Source organism: Lepisosteus oculatus, chromosome 20 (assembly GCF_040954835.1).
Source record: "Lepisosteus oculatus isolate fLepOcu1 chromosome 20, fLepOcu1.hap2, whole genome shotgun sequence".
Taxonomy (NCBI): Eukaryota; Metazoa; Chordata; class Actinopteri; order Semionotiformes; family Lepisosteidae; genus Lepisosteus; species Lepisosteus oculatus.
The window spans coordinates 12,981,425-13,002,368 of NC_090715.1; the positions used below are offsets into that span (position 1 = coordinate 12,981,425).

The 20,944-nt window shown below is 40.7% G+C and overlaps 1 protein-coding gene across 5 annotated transcripts in view; it reads left to right on the plus strand.

Moving 5' to 3' along the window:
- plcg2 (phospholipase C, gamma 2) overlaps nt 1–13,290 on the plus strand; it is a 96,328-nt gene extending 83,038 nt beyond the window's left edge. For all 5 annotated transcript variants that reach the window (XM_015368099.2, XM_015368100.2, XM_015368101.2 and 2 more), the window contains 13 exons: nt 1,453–1,521; nt 2,023–2,132; nt 2,687–2,783; nt 3,247–3,313; nt 4,162–4,331; nt 6,054–6,156; nt 6,879–7,085; nt 8,103–8,242; nt 9,351–9,465; nt 10,420–10,587; nt 11,500–11,588; nt 12,026–12,216; nt 12,787–13,290. In XM_015368099.2, coding sequence (XP_015223585.2) covers nt 1,453–1,521; nt 2,023–2,132; nt 2,687–2,783; nt 3,247–3,313; nt 4,162–4,331; nt 6,054–6,156; nt 6,879–7,085; nt 8,103–8,242; nt 9,351–9,465; nt 10,420–10,587; nt 11,500–11,588; nt 12,026–12,216; nt 12,787–12,829 — 1,569 coding nt within the window. In that variant the 3' untranslated portion in view covers nt 12,830–13,290. The remainder of the gene's footprint in view (nt 1–1,452; nt 1,522–2,022; nt 2,133–2,686; nt 2,784–3,246; nt 3,314–4,161; nt 4,332–6,053; nt 6,157–6,878; nt 7,086–8,102; nt 8,243–9,350; nt 9,466–10,419; nt 10,588–11,499; nt 11,589–12,025; nt 12,217–12,786) is intronic.
- The last annotated feature ends 7,654 nt before the right edge of the window (nt 13,291–20,944 follow it).

The following is a 20,944-nucleotide window of genomic DNA, read 5'->3' on the forward strand; positions in this document are numbered from 1 at the left end:
TGCTGGCAGAATCGGAAAGTGCGTCCATCCGTTTTCTAAATGTGCTTTGTCCAGTTCCGGGTTGTGGGGGAGCCAGAGCCTATCCCTGCAAGCAACAGGCACAAGGCAGGGTTCACCCTGGACAGGATGCCAGTCCATCATATACAGCAGAACACACACGGGCACAAACACTTGCACAGCGGGGCCAGTTTTCCCAGAATCCAATTAACCCGTCTTCCTCTTGGAGGAAATGGGAACCTGGAGAAAACCCACATGAACCCGGGAACATACAAACTCTACACAGACAGCACCCCATAAATCGAACACAGGGCCTCGGTAAAGCATCAATGCTAACCTCTCCACTAGTGTGCCACCAAAATTGAAAGTAAATGAAAAAATTAAAATTATTCACATGAATATTGTAATATCCATTATTTCCTTCTTGAGCATTTTGCCAGCATTATTTTAGAGACATCCATCTCAAAAGCTTTTACTCAGATTTTATTTTACCACAGTACAATGTGATAGCACAGGGCTATAAAGTTCTGAAGACTTTATAACGTGCTAGTTACCAATCCCTGGCTGCAGACTCAATAAAAATTGTATTAATGATAAATCTTTCCAGAAATGCCTGTGTATCACTGCAGGAAACAGGATTTAATCAACATTCTAGAATTAATTACTTTCACAGATTTGACAGATTTCAGTTTTTCTTAGCAAACATGCCACATAATCCAAAATAAATCAATAAATAAATAAGATTGATTTTTATTGCATGTTAGAGAGGATAGCAATCAATTCCTGTCTCAGTATCTAGCACTTTGTTCTCCATCTCCCCTGCACAGAAACATGGCTCAAGAGGTGAATACCCGTCTCATTCATTTTTTCGGACTGATCTACAAGATAACATAAACCTTCACTCCTTCCATTTCTGTTCCGCTAATAAATACGAATACTTACCAAAGTACCAATACTGTACCTCTACAAATACTCTACAGACCTTTTGTAGATCATGCTGAAATTTCCAACTAAGGCTAGAAAAATTAAATTTTTACCTTTTTAAACAAATACCTTTTGAATAATTACAGTATGCAGATTTCAAGAATACTCTGAGATTTTGATTCTCTGATTTCAATTAGAAGAATTATTGTTGGTGTTGACGATTATTATTATTGACAAGGCAGTGATTTTGAAGTTACAGTACCTGTTGTTAGGCATCCGTGTAAAATTTCCAGGACATTTAAATTCTCAGTCTCTGGGACCTGTGCGAGTCAGGATTAGTTTCCAAATCCTTTTTGGCCATCAAGCAGTAAGGTTGTGAAGAAGACACTTAAGTAATACTATGACAGGATATCATTATTTCTAGAACTTTCTGACAAACTGTGCTGTACCCTACTGTTACTGTGGTTTGGTTGGTGTTGAAGTGGTAAGCACTAGCCTCATTTCAAGTCAAATTTGTGCTGTGTCTGACAGGAGAGAGATTCTGCCTCTCTGTATGAACTCAAGATGTACGTGCAGCCCAACGAAATTGAACCCTCTTTGGTAAGTTAATTTCGATTAATGGTAAAAATAAAATGAAATGGAATATATTTCTGTGAGCAAAAATCAGCATAGGTTAATTTCCAATGGCTGTTTATTCATTCTCATTTTCTTTCCACTGTCTTTGATGGTGTGTGTGAATATTGTTTCCCACATTTTAGTATCTATTTTAGCATTTGCAAAATATTTTTCCTTGTCAGAGACCATGCAGTTGCTCTCCCTTTAGATGCAGTGCATTTATTTTAGACATAAACTATCAAGGACAGAAGTGTTTATTGAATTGTTTCTCAGTGGTTGCAGGCATCTGCTGTGCATGACCAGTAGCATCAGGTGCCAAGAAACGGGCAGAGGTGCTTTTGGATTCATTGTGAACTGATTTCAAAACTGAAGAGCGATTACAGGACAAAAGAGAGAGCATCTCCCACAAAAGCTGTTTAAAACTGCTGCACAGATCCCCCGCTATATGCCTATTGCTGAGGTGGCTCGTCTCTTTCCCCCTGACAGCCCAAGAACACGGTGAAGGCACTCTACGACTACAGAGCTATGCGATCAGACGAGCTGAACTTCTGCAAGGGAGCTCTGATCCACAATGTTGTGAAGGAAGATGGCGGCTGGTAAGGGAACAATAAAAGTTGTTTCAGTCTCACTTCATAAAAATTGAGGCCTAAAACTAAATGCAGAGCCAGAAAATCAGCTGGTCTGTGCTACAATTAAGCTTTTCTTCTAAGCTTGAGCCAGGTATGCTTGCTTGGGGATTCTGTCAAACTGGTTTTAGTAATAATATCAATAGTGAATTCTGCCTATGGATTAGCATTAGCGCAGTCATTTCCACTTTGCCAGATTACGTACCTTGGAAATTAGGACTGAATTGCACAGGGCTGGTGATTTTTCATTCTTAGACTGATGGTCGGGCTGATTGGGTGGGAATTTCTCTTCTTGTATGCTTGCCTCCCAAAAGGTAGACTTTCGGCTGTCAAGGGAAGCACTCCACTATATAACAATATACTGTAGGAGCGCTTCTGATTTTGTACACAGGAAAATAGCATGTAGAACTGTAATGCTGAGGTGGATGGATTTGGGCAGTGCACTTGCAAATGATTTATCAGATTGACTTAACAGGGTGACCTTGTGGATGTTGTGAACATGATCATTTTCAATGTCCCTGCAGGTGGAAAGGAGACTATGGGGGAAAAGTGCAGTTGTTCTTTCCTTCAAACTACGTAGAGGAGGTTTCCAACAATAACAATGCTGAGCCAATAAACCAGGTGAAGTTGGGCAGGGGTTCCCATGCCTTTCAAAAGCAAGAGACGAGAGCATGTGCATTCTGGGTTTGATATTGGGACGAAGAGAGAAAGCCTCTTGCACTCATACTGTACATGCAGTCCGGTTTGGTATTACCAATGATACTTTCATTGTATTGTAAGTAGGTCAAATGCATTTTAAAGGATTTATGTATTTTCATATAACATTCTGTAGGACACTTCAAATTGATTAAAAAGTGCAGCATTGTACATAAGCACAAGTGTTTAAATAAGCCGTTTTGTGATTGATATTACTGAAGGCTGCTGTAGGAAGATATTTTTCCAGGTTTTAAAGCAAAGTTTGAGCTTGTGGTTGTCTTGACAGGAACTGCAAGTAAAACCAGACACACAGCAGAGAGACAATGGTAGGAAAGTGGACCTGAAAATAGACAATTTTGTAAAAACTACCTTTCGTTGCTTTGTGCAGGTCGTCGAAGACAACCCTCTTGGAGAGCTCTGCAAAGGAATAGTGGATCTTTCCAAATGCACCGTCTGTAAGAACTTACTTAACTTATCTTTCATCACGCTAGATGTGTTAAAAGGTACTTTCACAGCTGCATGCAAGTGACAGTGACCATCACATCAGTTCTTCCCTTGGTAAACGCAACACAAAATGTAGAAATTCTAACAGCTAAAGTTTCAGTTGCTTTTACTTCACTACTACGCTAGAGATGAGCTTTATTGACTTGAAAGGAAAATGAAACACGAGGGTGTTTTGAAGACTTTCAGCCTTTGACAGAGTGGAAATATAAAATGTTTAGTAGGCGTATTAGTGGAGCTCTGTCAAGCAGTGAGGAACCCGATCTGTCACTTTGGGCGACCTTTAAAAGTGCAGGCTATATTTTTCGGAAATAAGAGCTCTGCCTTTGATTCTTGGAAGACCCATTCAAACCCAACGGGAAAACTGGAGGTGTATTGTTAACATTTGCCACTGCTGAGCTGGTAGATCACGATGATTGGGAACAGAGTTCTGAGTATTGTCAGGACTGTTCTGGCAATAGAAAAGGCAAAGCAAGACCAAGAAGCTTGAAATTGCCCCGCTGAGCAATATTTTAATGGTTTCCTTCAAACAACTAACAACCTGAGTTAGACAACCATTTGAATATCATGGTGTGAATAAGGCCTTTTAAGTGAAATAAGTTTTTGGCCCCCTGTTTTGAAATATTTTAAAGAAAATATTAATTCCAACATGCCTATTAATGGACATTATGTGGATTTTCAAAAACAGGGTGAGTCAGACTTTACAGTGCAGGTAAAGGTATAGAGACCTGTCCAGAAGACAGTGCAAATTTCTGTGTGAAGCTCAGCCGATGCCTGACTGTAGCCTGTACAACGACAACAGGTAAAACACAGAAGAAGAAGAATGGGATGCAATTTCTGCTCACCATCGAAACCAAGGAGGAGGAGGGTGTGCAGCCCTTCGACGTCACCACAGACACTGTGGAAGAGCTCTTCGATTGGTACACGGTCATCTGGGCAATCACAGAGAATGAGAAGAGCAAACAGTTCAAGGTGAGAGGTACCCAAGAGGTAGTGGTCATATCAGCCCCATAGCTCAGGAAGTCTCTGTTGCCTTGCAATTGTATAGCTTTTTTCTAAAAATTAATTTTGGAAGAAACCATTGTGTCATGTCCAAATCATCCAAATATTAAGATCACTTTATTGGCCATATACAATTTCTTGCATTAGGAATTTGTCTTTTTCGCAGACCCCAGCTTGCTCTCCATGAGACACACAGACAGGGAGAGAAGCTGGGGGTCAGAGCACAGGGTCAGCCATTTATACAGCGCCCCTGGAGCAGTTGGGGTTAAGGGCCTTGCTCAGGAGTACAATTCCTCTGCCGTCCACGGGATACGAACCGGCAACCTTCCAGCCACAGGTGCAGATCCTGAGCCACAGAGCCACCGCTCAGCCAAGTCCTAGTAAGACATTTGAAACCTGGTAGCATCGAGAGACAGCCTGAAACCTGTATTACTCCTGACAAGTATTTGCAGGGAATTAGATATCCCTGAACCACTGATGTTGCATGGCGGTCAATTATGGTTGCTGTTGAAAACACTGACCTGTAATTGTTTTGTAGTGGTGTCTTTGTTGATTAGAAAACTTTGCTTATTAGAATGTGTCACACACAGGAACTTCCTGCTCTACTGGGTGGAGACATTATAGTATTTCACATGTGACAACGCTTAAGCAATCATCTTTGTACACTGTTAAAGTGTAACACAAAATGGTTAGATAACAGATGATTAATATGTTCTCTGTTTTACTTTTTTTATTTTATGCTGAACCACGGAGACGCTCTCTTAAGGTTATGAACTTCTTAATTCATCGACAGTACATATTTGCCTTTGTTTTGTATAATGTACCACAAATTTCACAAGTAATGATTTACTTCTTTAAGGCTTATAGTATATCCTCTCAATACTAATCCAGTCAACTTCTTTCATAAACTACTTGCATAGTGAGGTGGACCCACAGGTATTTTAAAGTTCCTGTTACTTACAGTATAAAACAGTGCCACTCCTTTTAAATGTGGTAAGCTTACAAGCAACCAAATGAGCTCCATGTAACCCTTATTACGACTGACATTTCTGATATGTTGTTCTAACAGTTCAGTTACCTTTATGCTTACATTCTGTCTGCTTTTGTATTGCTTCTCACCATAGTTGACTAGATTTTCAGTCTTTTTCATATGCAGTTTCTTCAAGAGCAGTGTATTCCATTTGATATTTATAGTACATTCTTGCTACCTGCATGTTAAACCCTGCACTTTTCTACATACTGTAAAATGTCATCTCCTGGGTGTTTGCCCAGTGTTGACAATTGTGCACCCTGAAGCAGTGAATTTTGGATAACAGCAGGAGACACTGCGGTTTTCTCTCTTGGTGATCCAGTGCAGAACCTGGTTAATACTGGTGTTATATCGCCATCTGGTGTTCAAACTACTCCTGGATTCATGCTTTACTTTTCACCTTTCAGTTGCCTCAATACAATATTTCATAATCAGCCTGTATTCAGCTAAATGCCAGCTATGCACTAGGTCTCTTATATTTTAAAGGAACGGGGGTCTGTGGTTTAGTTTAGAATTAGGTTTCTGCCTGGTGTCATGCCGATTTTGAGTTTGTTTTTGCGTTTTTCTTGCCTCACGGACCTGCCTTGGTTCTGTGTCTTCACGAGGAGGTCCAGAACTGTGCCCAGCTGTGTGCAGTCAGCGCTGTGTTGCTCTCATTGCAGATAGAGCAGCAGAAAGAGAGCGAGAAGAGGGACCTGGTGGCGATTGAGATGTCAGACCTTGTCGTTTACTGTCAGCCAAGGAGCAAAGACAAGGACAGTTTTGGTAAGTGCTTAATCTAGGACAACCAGCATCACAAATGATCTTCTCGCATGAAGGAAACGGATTAGAGCCACTTTAACTTGATGTGCGCACATATTTATCTAGACAATATACTATAAATTCGGTATTTTGGTCCAATTCTAATATTGCTGACACAAGCTGATGAATATAAATGGATGTTGTGCTTCATACGTTGGCATCAATTCATGTGACTGTGGGAATTGGAGTCCTGTCAGTAGATCGGCTCTGTAACGGACCAGCTCACTCGCGAGGAATGAATCAGGGAGGCAGCTGAGACTGTGAAGCTGGGGAGGAGGGCGGAGTGCACAGACATTTGGGTATCCAGAGGGTATTTGCATGGGTAAATGGAACAGTGAGATTAGATTTCAAACTCCTCTTGAACAACCGATCAATCAATTACACCATTTAACTTGTTGGGCTTCAGTAGTTTTGTTTTCAAAAGAGAATGTTTTTGAATACTTAGTATTTAATATACCCTAAACCAGTGGTTCTCAAACTTTTTGGACCAAGTACCACCCCTGATCAAACCAAAGCATCCAAGTGCCACCTACAAGTCATCTTCTCATAGGAACCCCAGAAATTCTCAATGAGGTTTTTTACCAAGGTAAAATAAATGAAGTTTATGTAAATGTAAGTTTTTAAAACTACTGCATAACAAACTACCACAATATAGGTAATGAAAGTGGTGGATTTCCTCTCTCCAGCACAGTACGACTACAAGGAAATCCGCTCTTTTGTGGAGAACAAAGCTCCAGTACCCAAGAGGACAGCCAAAGAATTTCTTCGATACAACCGCAAGGCTCTGAGTAGGATCTACCCCAAAGGCCAAAGAGTGGATTCCTCCAACTATGACCCCTACCCTCTCTGGACCTGTGGGAGTCATATGGTTGCTCTTAACTTTCAGACTCCAGGTGATGACTGGCATTAATAATCGAAAACAGAAGCACATGGGTACAAAGTTTCTCTCAGTATATTTTTGAAGAATGAGCTTGCTCCAGTCCCCAGAAATCTTTATTTCAACGGGTCCTGCTAGGTCAAGTAAGATGCCCACACTCACCAGCAGCAGACGTCATTATTTACTGAGCACTTGACATCCTAAACCATCCCAGAGCACTTCCCAAACAGGAGGGAACTCACTTTATCCACCACTGAAGTGCAGCTCTCTCCTGGTTGATGCGCAGCAGCTGTTCTGCTCCACAGCAGATCAGGTGGAGGAGTGAGAAAAGGCTCCAGTTTAATTAAGGGTGAAGGCAGCATGTTGGTGCAGTGGTTAACACACTGGGCTTCTGGGTACAATTTCAGACCTGGGATGACCGTGTTTGTTTTTCCTCTGGGTGCTCTGGTTTTCACCCACACTCCAAAAACATACCGGTATGTAAATAGGCTTCTGGGAAAATTGTCCCTGGTGTGAGTGTGTGTGTGTGTCTTTGTATCTGTCCTGCGATGGACTGGAGTCCCTACCAAGTTGTATCCCGCCTTGTGCCCCATCGCCTGCTGGGATTGGCTCAAGCTCCCCCTTGACCCAGATTTGGAAGGAGTGGTTGGAAAATAGATGGACGGCTGACTTAGGGGTGAACTTTGGGTAGACCAGATTGTACAAGCCCAGAATGGAATTTAGTTAAAAACACTACTGTAACAAACAATGTGATCATTTTAATGACCGAGTGAACAGGAAGTCAAATCTAAAGGACAGCGTCCCTTTAAGCACAATTCTTCAGACCAGGCTTTTAGTATTAAAGTGACCCGGATACATTTGCTTCATTTTTTTTTCTTTTAAAGCACAAGCATTGGATAATGTTATGAAACAACGGTTAAACGGACACACACACAGTATATATCAGTTAGCTGTACCCTCTTCTGTATGATTATGATCTGGTCGCGTTTGTTACACAATAAGCAATTTAAGAAATGTGTCTGTTTAACCTTAGACAAGTACATGCAGCTAAACAACGCCTTATTCACCCTCAATGGAAGGACTGGCTACGTGCTCCAGCCGGAGATGATGAGAAATGACTCCTATGACCCTCACTTGGAGAGAAGAAACGTCAAGCTCATCATCACTGTCCGAGTAAGGGACTCCTTCATGCAAAGCAGTTCTTCATCTGCTTCATCAGGTCTTTAGGGGTCAATTGGAAACTAAGGCATTCATCCTGTTTGGTTTCTATTACAGTAGGTGATTGATCTGAGGAAGTCAGAGCATCTGTTTCAACAGAGGAGCTGATTGGCTTGTTGCAGTCACCTAAAACACTTTATGTACCGAAGTACCAACTTTGTCATTTTACAGCATCTTAATGCATCGCACATTTTCCAGACATACTGTAGTTAAGTATCGGAAAAATCCATGAGGATTGTAGCAGGGCTGTGACGGGGGGGATTCGCAGGAAGTGGGGAAATTCTGAGCAGCTGGCAGCTGCAGAAGTTGGTACGAACAGTGTTGATAGCAGAGACAGTTTAAACAGTTATTGCAAAACTGAACTCATCCCCAGTGTCCACTTAGCCACACAGAGGAGGAGTTACAGGATCACGTCTTTCAATTTGGATGCAATTAAAAATGTTCAACTTGTTTAACTGTCAATTCGAACATTTACTGTGCGGTGCCTAATTATGAGAAGGGCTTCACACCTCATGTATACCAATGGGCTTGTTTTGGTAGCTTACTGTTCTTAAATATTTAATACTTTTTGTTGGTTGAAAGCAATGAAGTATGGATTATTCGGAAACGGAGGGTTTCTTTTTTTACCACCAGTATATAATCTATCTCTACCCTGAGGCAGTGAAAACCAAAGACATCTGTTATCCAATGCACTATTTTTGTGTGTTTTTAATTGACTTTTTTATGTTGCATTTTAGAAATGACCAGATATGATGGCTGCGATTCTTGACACTGACATATTTCGAACAGTAGCCATCAAAACCTGCTTACTGCTTACTATGAAACAAATTGTCACAGAGAGGTTTACAGTATAAGTATGAGGTTATTACTTTTGTCTCAAACATGTTGGCTGGTACGTTCTACTGTACTGACGGTCTAAATGGCTTTATGACCTTTTTCCTAACTGTGCCTTTGATCTCTCTCTTTTCTTGGTGGTGTGTCACTGCAGTGCCGCACACCCGGCAGGATGTAACGTAGGCTTGTTCGAATTTGTGGTGATCAGTTTTATCTTGTGTTCTGAAAGGTAATCGCTGCCCGCCACCTCCCCAAACCTGGCAGAAGCATTACCAGCCCATTTGTAGAAATAGAGCTCTGTGGACTTAATGCAGAAGAAAGCAAATTCAAAACGATCGTGAAGAGTAAGTATTGCGAGCATTACTATGGTCTTCTTCATCTACAGTATAAACTGTTTCAGATCCATTCCACGACTGTAAGTCCCCTGTTTGGAAATAAAGACTGTACTGCTATTCGGTTTTGACAGTGCCCTCATGAAACACAGCTGTTTGTTAAACTGGTTTTAACATAAATTCCTTACTCTTATATATTGCTTTTCTGGGCACTGCGCTCATGTGTAGCCTTCATCTGGATGGTGCACCAGCAGCCAAAGTGCACCTGTACGCTCACCACATACTGTATCTGCTATAAGTAGGGAGGAGAGCAGAGTGATGAAGCCAGTTCATAGATGGGGATTATTAGGAGGCCATGACTGGTAAAGACCAGAGGGAAATTTGGCCAGGACACCAGAGTTACAGCCCTTTTAGATAAGGAGGTTCCTGTTAAGTCTTTTGGTTTATGAGCACAACCATGAATGTTTAGTTTGACTTGGGCTTGAAAGGAAATATCGGTTAGAAAATGGGCAGATGGATGGAGTATTGCATATATATATAGTAATATAGTCTTATTACTCATTTGCAAAGTAGAACATGTTTGTGAAGATAAAATACAGTAGATGGCTCTCAAAATGAAAAGCTGGCTTAATTACTGTGTGACCGGTTACTGTGCTATTTCTAAAAGAAGCCGATTTATAATTAATAATGATTTTAATTGCTTTCATGTATATCGTGCTTTTTTTCTGCTGATGCAGGCCAGACAATGGCAACATGACGTCTTTCATTCCAGTCCATTGCAAGTCTTCCCTCCACCCTTTGCTGAACCTTTGTCACACTCTTCCTTCCGAGGGTCATTTGAGCAATTAAAGATCGATTCAGTAAGCAGTGTTCTGGCTGTGCGAGTCCTGCACTGTCAGGGACTGGAAGAGTTGAGGGCGTAAGGTGAGAACAGAACCGCTTACAGGCCTGCTCTCTGCCCCTCAGATGACAATGGGCTGAACCCCGTGTGGCCGGCCCCTCCAGAGCCCGTGCAGTTCATGGTGTACGAGCCAGAGCTCACCTTCCTGCGATTCGTGGTCAACGAGGAGGACATGTTCTCTGACCCCAACTTCCTGGCCGAAGCGACCTTCCCTGTCAAGGGCATCAAGACAGGTGGGACTCGAGGGGCTTTTTGGTTTACTTTACACCAAGACACCTCCTGTTAAACTGTAATTATTGCTTTTCACGTGATCTCTGCATCATAATTAAGAGAACGGTGTTCAAAAACACATTTTGAAATGCCTTGATTAATCATGACAGTTTTAAACATAGCGCTTGTCATATGTGAACTGTGTGTCTGGCTATTTAGTGTTGCAGTAGTCTCTATCAGCAGATCTGTTCAAGTGCTGCGAAAAATAAGAGCACAAAGACAAAACCATTTGAAACGCGTACTGTACAAGGTTAAACAACCAATCACTGTTCAACCAAAATCCAAGAAGAACAGCAAACACTATTATATAATTTACTGTGTTTTTTTTTACTCAAACCAGACCAGTCACGTCAAACGAGGCATCCCGTTCTCAAAAACAAGTGCTGAAATCCAGACCTAAGACAAAAAATAGATCCAGATTTAATGTGGCACACAACATTAGTAGATACAATTTGATCTAAACAATCTGTCTTTTGTGGGGGGGAAAAGGGCTGACTTGTTTTAGCCTTGCTCTCTAGTATAATCAAGTATGCTCATGCAGCAGGGAAAATTTGCCGAAAATTCACATTAATTGTCTAGATCCCTGTATAAACGGGTTCCAAAGAAGACAGCACCTCTGTTTCCCTGCTTGGCATCTCTACACCAAGATCTGCATAATATTATTATTGCTCACACCTGAAGAAGGCTCCACGGCTGAAACATTGTGTTTTCTTTTCAGCAGGGAATAAACCTATTACTTGTTCCTTTGCAGCCTGCGCATGCTGACGCAGCTCCCCACCCAAACTACATAATATTATTAATAATACAAGCCAGCAGCAAGGATTCCCTTCAAGCTCTGCTGGTTGTGCTAAACTCCCCTGGTGTTCTCTTGCTAGGATACCGATCTGTTCCTTTGAAAAACGGATTCAGTGAAGACATTGAGCTCGCTTCTCTTCTGGTGTTCATCGATGTGCAGCAGGTGGAGGTAAGGCTCTCTGATGAAAAGAAAAGAAGATAATTCCGATGAGGTATTAATATCTGTTATTTTTATAACAGCAGCCCAGAGAGTTTTAAAAGAAAGTTACAAAGGAGGTCAAACTCTAATCTCACCCAGTTCTGCCTGCGTATGTACTATACGAATACTACTGGGTGTCTACCTCACATTGCAGTTATCTTTGCAACTATTTTTTGTTACCTTAAGTATTAACAGGACAGTGTGCTCAGATTACATTTTCAGGTGGAAGCCAAAATTCATTTGTTTTGCCAATAAATGTTCAGGCATAATTTCATGAACGAAAACATTTTTTGCTCATTAGAGGTCAGGAAGCAAATGAAATATTTCAGCAGTCTTAATGTTAGACTTCATGTTTTTTTCCCCCACAAAACCCTGCTCTCTCATTATCCTTTTCTCTTCACATCCAGAAAACCGAAGAGGAGCTCTACCTGTCTTGTAGCCAGCTGCGGAAACGCCAGGCGGAACTGTCCAATGAGCTCTTCCTCTACGACACTCACCAGAACCTGCAAAAGGAGATTAACAGCCGCGATGAGCTGATGAAGGAGTTCAGCACCAACGAGAGGCAACTACACAAGATCCAGGACACCTGCAAGCAGAAGTATGCGTGACGCACACTTAAAAAAAAACTTCCAGCAGGTGGCGCGAGTGATATTGCTTTGTACCCGAAAGCGTGAGCATCAGATAAATATGGGACATACAGTAACAGTTGCCATCCTGTGGTCTCTAACCTGTTTTTCTGTTTCCTTCCAAACCTTTGGCAGTTATTGTGAAAGGTGGAACTGAAGCTCTCAGCTGGCATCCACTGACCCAAACATTTGTTAAAGCAAATAACGTTCCAAACCAAAGGACACTGTACATAGTGAGAAAGAAGAACAAGTGTAAAAATCAATAAAAAATACATCAGATGAAATGGGGATTTACTGTAAGACAATCAGACCCTAGTCTAAAACCCTAGTAAAAACTGTGTTTTTAAGATTTGAAAAGAAACCAGGAATTTGTCTCTCAGAAAGTCGGAGCAAGGGCGTTCCATCAGCGATGACATTGAGAGGCTGTGGGCTGATTCACACTCACAGCTGTCTCCACATTTAAGTTAGAAACTTCACTTTCTTAATCAAAATACAAAGCATACTCATCTTCCGTCTCTTATTTTTCTCCTTTTACGCGTAAGGCTGAAGGAGAAAAAGATCAACAACAGCAAATTCTACTCGTGAAACCAGGGTTTTGCTCTTCGTCCTCAACGCGAAGCGACTTTGAAGATTTGGCGTTGGCCTGGACTTGGACTTCCTCAGCACCTCGGTGGCTGAGGTGCCTTTGACCAGCTGGATCTCATCACACACAGGATGCGGACAGACAGTGCGGTTTGCTGTTAGCATGCTGTTGATGGTTGTTTTTTTACTGTTTAATTTGTGCTTGTGTCTTATTTATATTGATGCAACGTCTTTGCCAAACTAATAACGCGATATTGTTCTTCAGGAAAAATAGGTAATATTAGCAGGATTTGTTTTTTGTCTGCTTCTAAAGCACATCCTTTATTGCTCTTGTTTCTGGGCTGTTTTAATTCAGTATTCAATATGCTGTTTTAGAAACCAGGGTGAAAGTGTACACTTGTTCAGAGACAGGTTTTTTATCCTTCAAGTTTTATTATTTGAATAAAAGTCTTTATTGAAATCTTTTCATTCTTCCAAAGTGTCAATATTTCCTCTGATGATGTTTTCATTTTTGGTTAACTGTATACTGTTGCAGATATGAAAATACGTTTTTATATACAGTATAACAATTGAGCAATACAAAGTCTCTGTAAATAGTGAAACTCAAATAATTAGATAATTATTTTTCCTGTTTTGGCTGATGCTTTTGTTAAAAAATTTTATAGAACACAACAACTGAGCAACACTTGTGATTTTTTTAATTTACTTATAGGATCTAGTTTAAGGTGTGCTTCTCAGAAGGCTGAAAACATGTGTACCTGTATATGTCCTTTTTCCTGATCTTGCTCAGTTTTTGGGAATAAAACAGAATGTGTTAACTAAAAGGCTGCCATACTTTACAAATTCTCAAGTACCGTAATGTAAACTTAACATCCAGAAAACATCTCCAGAGTTACTGTACATTTTAAATATATTTACCCTTTACTGTCAGTATACTAAACATGACAAAGAAGAACATAGTTTGAGAATTGAGACTTCACCTGTGTTCAGTAAAACAAAAACACAAGTATCATTATAATCTTCTCAAGGAGACTAGTAGTCCAGAGAAACACAGGGTAAGTCAGGAGAGCTCAGGCAAAGAAACCTTTATTTAAATACTTGTTAATGCCTAAGTTAGCATGATATAATTTTAAATACTGTTCGTGTATAATTGCATATTAACTTCTTGTTTAATTTGCGTGATTACTTTCAATAAATGTTTAACTACTGTTGTCACAATTTTAAAAACGGGAATACAACAAAATGTATTTAAGCTTTGCATGGTGGATGTCCCTTACAAGATAGCTGAGAGTCGAGCCTTTACACAGTCAACTTCCTCAACCCGAGCCTGAAGCATAAGATTTCGTTTTTCCTCTCAGTATTGTTATTTGTGTGGTCAACTTATAAACGGTGATTTGTTAAATTATGATTAAAAGTATTTAATAGCTTTGTTTCATATTAATCTAACCCATGGTTGCATCTCAATTTAATATGAATGTATGCCATGAAAAGTGAAGCAGTATCAAATATTGCATTGTTGCATCATTTTATTGACCTTTGACCCCTCCATTCGAGGTGCCCCTTTGTGCTCTGTATCTCTTACATGCTTAGCTCATTTGAAGAGCTGTTATCACCGAGCAGGAGGACCCACATTGCCATCACCACTCTAACCTCCACTGGACAGAGCCAAGAATCAGGTGGAAACCGGAAAGGAGGACAGAGCAAACCCCGATGCACAGCGAATGTCAGAGGTTACTTTAAAGGTCTCTTTTTTGCAGTTCATTGGCTGTGCCTGTTATTAATTACTGAAAGCATGATACATACTCCTTTGACTGTGTGATGACTTCTGACTTACAGTAAGTGAAACTGTGTTCTGTGTTGTGTACTGCAGGTACAGTATACAGTAAGTGCCACATTTCAGTATTTCGGTTCCTGTGCAACATCTAAGTTCTATCCTGCATCAGTTTGGACTTCAGATGGAATTGCATTGAGGTAAAATAGATATCGGATTCCGTCCACCTGTTTTTTAACCACTTCATGCAATTGAGAATCACGTGGGAACCGGAGCCTATCCCAGCAAGCATGTGCTCAGGGCAGGGTACGTTCTGGGCAGGATGCCAGTCCATCACACCAGGGCCAATTTGTATTGGAGCCAATTTACCTACCAGTGTGTCTTTGCACTGTTGGAGGAAACCCACACCTGCTGAAGCACCCCCGGGCCAGATTTGAACCCAGGGCCCCAGCGCTGTGAGGCAATGCTCCCCACTGTGCCATCATGCTGCCCAGATATTACATTCCAGAACCGGAATTTAGAATAAGAACTAAGTTTGTTAGTTTTCACAGTGTGGGGAGAGCACTTTCCATCCAGAGTGCCACAGATGCAGAGTGAAGGGGAAAGAACCGAATGAAATAAGACTTCAATAACGTCTGCAGGATGTTGCTTTAGCTGGAAGTGCTTTGAAGCTTTCAGAAGTGAAAATCTGAATTTTGGTACATGTCTAATTAAAACATATCTGAAGCCCTGTGTGGTCACCTGATCTGCAGGTGTCCACTGTTATTAGAATATCCAATAATGCTTAGATTAAGGAAATAAGTAAGTTGCTGGAGTGATTACTATACAAGGGGTATTTCCTGTGCCTAGGCTTGGCAGTTTATTTATGTGCCTGTGGCCTGTGGGTTTGTCCTACTGCCAGAATGCGGTGCTGTAAAACTCACAGGCAGACCCATCCAGCTCATATCTACTGCTCCCCATGCCGGGCTGTTGTTAGGTCCTGGCAAAGGTAAGACTTGAGTTGAAATTATGCAGGACTAGGAGCTGAATGATGATTGCAGAAGTAATAATTCAAATAATATAAATTATTATATTTTTTCTTGTAAGGCAAAGAAAACTTTGAAAAAAGATTTTTTTTTAAGATTTGTTCAATCGGTGTCAGATTTAGGTTGGCCCAGAAGAGCACAAATAAAACATCCATGCTGCAATAATTGAATACTTATTTTTGCACAAGTCTAGGCTTCTATTTAGATTTTTTTTTTTCAAATACAAGCAATACAATAAAGAATGTATTACTTTATTGTGTGTAATCTGAAGGTTCAGGCTTGATGCCCAAGGGGTTACCTGGAATTCAAGATTCTAACCAGGCCTGTACTGTGTATTCTGTACTTTCCAAGATAATTCAAGATTTTAAAGGCTACATCCGTTCCAGGCAGAAATTGCCTTTGGGTGCCCTGGGGATCGGGGCTGATCAATTAAAACTGTAGTATACATGTATATGACCCTTCAGGAATGAAGAAATGTATCCCTTCAGGTGCAACACTATTATGGTTTCAGTAAATATACTGTACAAAGATTAAACATAGTAAACATAGTACTTATTTTATTACAGTTGCAGGAAAAATCATAATCTCAGGGTAGTGGGTCAGGCACCATGTCCTCCATGTTGGAGGTTGGGCACAAGGCTAACAACCCTGTCCTGTAAAACACTAATGCTGGAAGGCATAATGGGCAAACATCCATCCATCATTTTAATGTCCCAGCTCGAAACAAAGACTTCTGTATTGCTCAAGGTGGGGGTTAAAGATGGGACATTTTTTGACATGCTGTTGGGCCCATAGTGCCTTGCAGGAGTGTTTCTGCTGAATGGTTGAGCAGAGCATCTCTTACGGCCATCACTGTAAGCCTGTAAGCACACTTGTGTTTGCAAGTGCTGTTGTTTTCACTAAGACCCCTAGACAGATCATCCTTAACTGTTAGCATGGGAGGTGACCCAAGCTTTAACCTCTAGACTCTGAGCCATTTATCCGCCCACTACTTGGGAGCAATGAATTGGTAACTTTGACATATTAAGAAAATAATTTAGGTACACTTAAGCAATTAATAGCTCCAGTGAAATGTAATCATATCGGCCATTTCAATTGATCATCACAACCTTAAACCATGACAGAACCGTGATGTTTTGCCGCAGGTCCAGCTAGTTGTTGGCTCAGTGTTCTGTACACATTGTTTCTCTTTGTAGGTGACAATGGTCTAAATCCGGTGTGACATATTTCCAACATACACGTTTTCCGTCAATAATTCCGACTTGGCCTTCCTTCACTTCGTTGTATCTGTGGGGGATATGTTCAGTGACCCCAGCTTTCTGGCTCAGGCCACCTTTCCTCTCAGAGCAGTCAAGACGGGTAAGACTGTCCTGCTTTTACAGACACCTCAATTCAGATATTAAATCTATTTAGAGGTTGCTGAACACTCTTATCATCTAATAAAAATGTAAATACCATATTAACAGTAACTACTGTCTTTTATCTTTAATATTAATATTCTCTGCCAGGTTTTTTTGTTTACTGGTTTATTATCAAGTTTTAATGTGTATGATAATAAATAAACCCTACATTTATATAGTGCTTTTCTGGACACTCCATTCAAAGGCTCTTTACAAGTAATAGGGACTCCCCTCCACCACCACCAGTGTGCAGCCCCACCTGGATGATGCGACAGCAGCCATAGTGTGCCAGTACACTCCCCACACATCAGCTATTGGTGGAGATGAGAGCAGAGTGATGAAGCCAATTCAAAGACAGGGATTATTGGGAGGCCTGATTGGTAAACAGTAGAATTATTTGAGAGGAGTATTAAATTACTTGGTGATAGTTATAGTCTGACTTGTTTTTTCCATTGCAATGCCTGTTGAGATTCTGTCCTGAATTAGGTGTTTGTTTTGCAGACTTCAGAGCAGTTCCACTGACAAATGGATTCAGTGAAGAGATTGAGCTGGCATCACTTCTGGTGCATGTTACAATACAGAAGGTACAGTAACAGGATTTCTTCAACTTCCTTATGATAAGAAATAATTTCAAAATACGGTACACAAGATCATGAGACATGAGTTTAACTTACTCAATCCACATGATTACAAATTACACATGTGTTTTGCTGATGATTACAAGATGGTAATATGAATTGACTTTACAACTTCCATTCATTTGCTGCTTTCTGTGTCTTTAGGACATGTGATTAAAACACCTGGAGCTGGACTATAGCCTGGAAAAGGACAAATCCCTTAAGTTCCAAAAGTGGGGTTCAATGTGATTAATAACAGATTATTCATCTTGATTGTAAATTAGCCTGGTGTTATGATGCAGGTGGGTAGATAACAAACCTGCAGATACTGCGATCCTCCAACACAGACGTTGTGCACCTCTGATCCAAACTAGTTTATACTATTCTATATTATTTTTCTAAATTTTATACAGCAGCAACCCTCACTCCTGGTCCCAGGGTGCCACACATTCTTTTGGCTTTCATTCAGCCTTAGCACTTAATGACCTACTGTAAATGAATTGATGATTGACTTAAAAGGCCTTTTATAACTGTTTCCATATCTTTAGTTGGAGTTCTGTAAAAAAGCTGCAGAGCTAGAAGTGAAGAACATACAGTAGTTACACTGTACTCCCTCATCTCATACTGGTTCCTCCCCAGTTCAGCATGAGATAATTCATTACTTGCACAAAAAAATGTATAGTCCAGCTCTTTGTAGTACAGTACTCACCTCACAGTAGATGAGATGTGAAAGATGGGAATGTGAACTACTGGTCCTGTTGGCTCTAATGGGAATATTGTTAACCGTTTAGACCTGTGGGTCTTTAATGACATTCACACAGTTAATAAAAATCATTATAAGAACTAACGTTGATCTCAAGATGATGACTAGATGGATTTGCAGAAGGTCAAGCTTGCCGTTAAGCTACAACAATCATATTAAATAAGCTGACAAGTAGTGCTATTTTTTGCCTGTTTTTTTGAAGCAAACATTGGCTTTAATGCAAGTGAACAAGTAATAGGTTTTTTCCATGCTGAAAAAAAGAAGAAAGAGAACACAACGTTTCGGCCGTGGAGCCTTCTTCAGGTGTGAGAGAGACAGGGCAGTAGGCAAAGGTAAAGTAGCGGGAGAACAAAGGCTGGGAGGGAGGAGGAGTGAGAGGCGGGACAACCGTGAACCCTTTCTCAGAGCTTTTAGAGCATGCCACCAATGCACAAAAACATCTTACCACAGATAGGACAGTTATTAGAAAGAGGCTCCAGTACACAGCATGTAATCAAGAAGGAACAAGCATGGGAATGCCTCCACAGAGACTGGTCCATTGTTTCCTATGTCGCTGTGCACTTTGCCTGGGACTCTGAACCCTGGCCGTTAGCTAATTGCACTCCATGGGATGTGGTTATGGAACTGTTCCCTGGGAGTCATTAGGCTTCTGTTTACAGATAGAGAGCTCCTTAGATTTCACTAAGGAGACCAGTTGAGTGTCAATGGTGATCTTTGAGATGCCTTGGGAGTGACCTAGTGTTTTCTGAAAATTGGCATACGTGCAGAGGACATTAACGTAATGGCTCTCATGGTGTCATTTTTTTTTTTAATTTGGAAAATGTGCCGAATATCTATTAATGTAACCTGACCTTTTCTCTTCCTGTAGGGTTGGTGTACAGCCAATATGTAAAGCGAATTGAGTGGCCAGGTTTGACTGCTTTTTTCACTTCTAAAAAAAAAATATATTTTCAGCATCCGGTGGAGGTTCCCTGTGCCCTTTTCACTTCTCTTCAGGGCTCTCACAATGTCTTCTGTTTTCACACCCCTAACAAGACTTGACTTGAGTGAAAAGGAACAGGTAAATCTGAACTGGACTATTCCGTGAAAAATGATGTGGGGGCGGACACTGACCACTTGCGTGGTAGATCAGGTCAGAGAGTGTAAGGAAAATCCAAACAAAAGGGCACAGAGCTGGCCACGAGGGGGTGGATAGAAGTCAGGCTATTAAAAGTACATTAGTTAAAAAGCCATCACCTCACTCCATTTCTCACCATAAAGGCAGGGAATTCAGTCAGCCAGATGAATTAGCAGGAATGGCAGATCAGCTGTGTGAAAGGGAGGAAGTTTCCTTTGTGAAAGATGACCTGCCTGACGAGCTAGTTTGTCTTAAGCTCCGATGATGGTAGTTTTAAGCAAATTTTAAGAGAGAGAAACATAGTGGAGCTTCCAGATTGAGAGCACTAAGCCTCAGAGGTGGTGATAGTGTTGTGCGGTTTTGTTTTGTGTCTGCTGGTAAAAACTGAGAGAGTGGTCCTTGATATAAGTGCGTTAACTGTGGCGGAGCACCCTGACAGTGTAATTTCTTCAGTCTTATACTGGTTTTGAAGGACTCTTTAAATTATGTACTTTGGTTTTGGAATTAACTGTTTGCCTAAGGTGACAATCAGCAAATTGATTGCCACAGTAAACCATTTGTCTAATATCAAGAACTTACAACAGTGGTCTGCTGCATTTACTCTGGCTCCCGTATAATTATTAACTACAAACTTAATGTGCAACCACAGGACCATGCTATCAGTTACATGATAAGAACATGCAAAACTGACTGCACTGCATGCATAAGTCTCTGAGGACACTTTGGATTCAACCAGAATGCCTTAAAAGTAAACTCAACTCATTCAAAAATTGCACATAAGATGAAAGAATAAGGAAAAAAATAATTGCAACAAGCTGATTTACGATGTCTGCCATAGTTATTTACGGATATTCAATGTTTAATATTGTAAGTCTTAACATTGGGTCCCCAACTAGTATAATTAGTACAAGGAAAAAATAAAATAATTTCCTAAAAAAAGAAGCCTAGCACAGCATACAGTCTATGAGTACTGCTAGGTAATAAAGGCCCTTAGATTATGCTCATGATTTCCAGACACGAGCTTAAGACCAGTATTCTTTTAGAAACTTTCCAAAATAGCCCCACCAATTAATCCCTAAATAAACCGAATTAATGATAAAAAGATTAATCACATATACATTTGCTGGTCAAAATATTAGGAACCCAAAGTCAAATGAACAGGGGCTTTCAGTTGCAGCACGTAGTTAAGGAATAGGAGACAAGCTTTGAGCATGTTCATGAGCTAGAAAAACCTCCACATCTCACTCCTGTTGAAAACTGACGGGACAGGAAACATTCCAGAACCATACAGTAACCAAGCTGAGTCCTATTTAAATTGTCTGCTACTCGGAGGTTCTCGTGTTCTGATATTTACTGATGGTTCTGATGGTTACTGACATTTTGACCAATGAGTGTTTTAAGCAATTCAAATTACTTTTTTTCTCC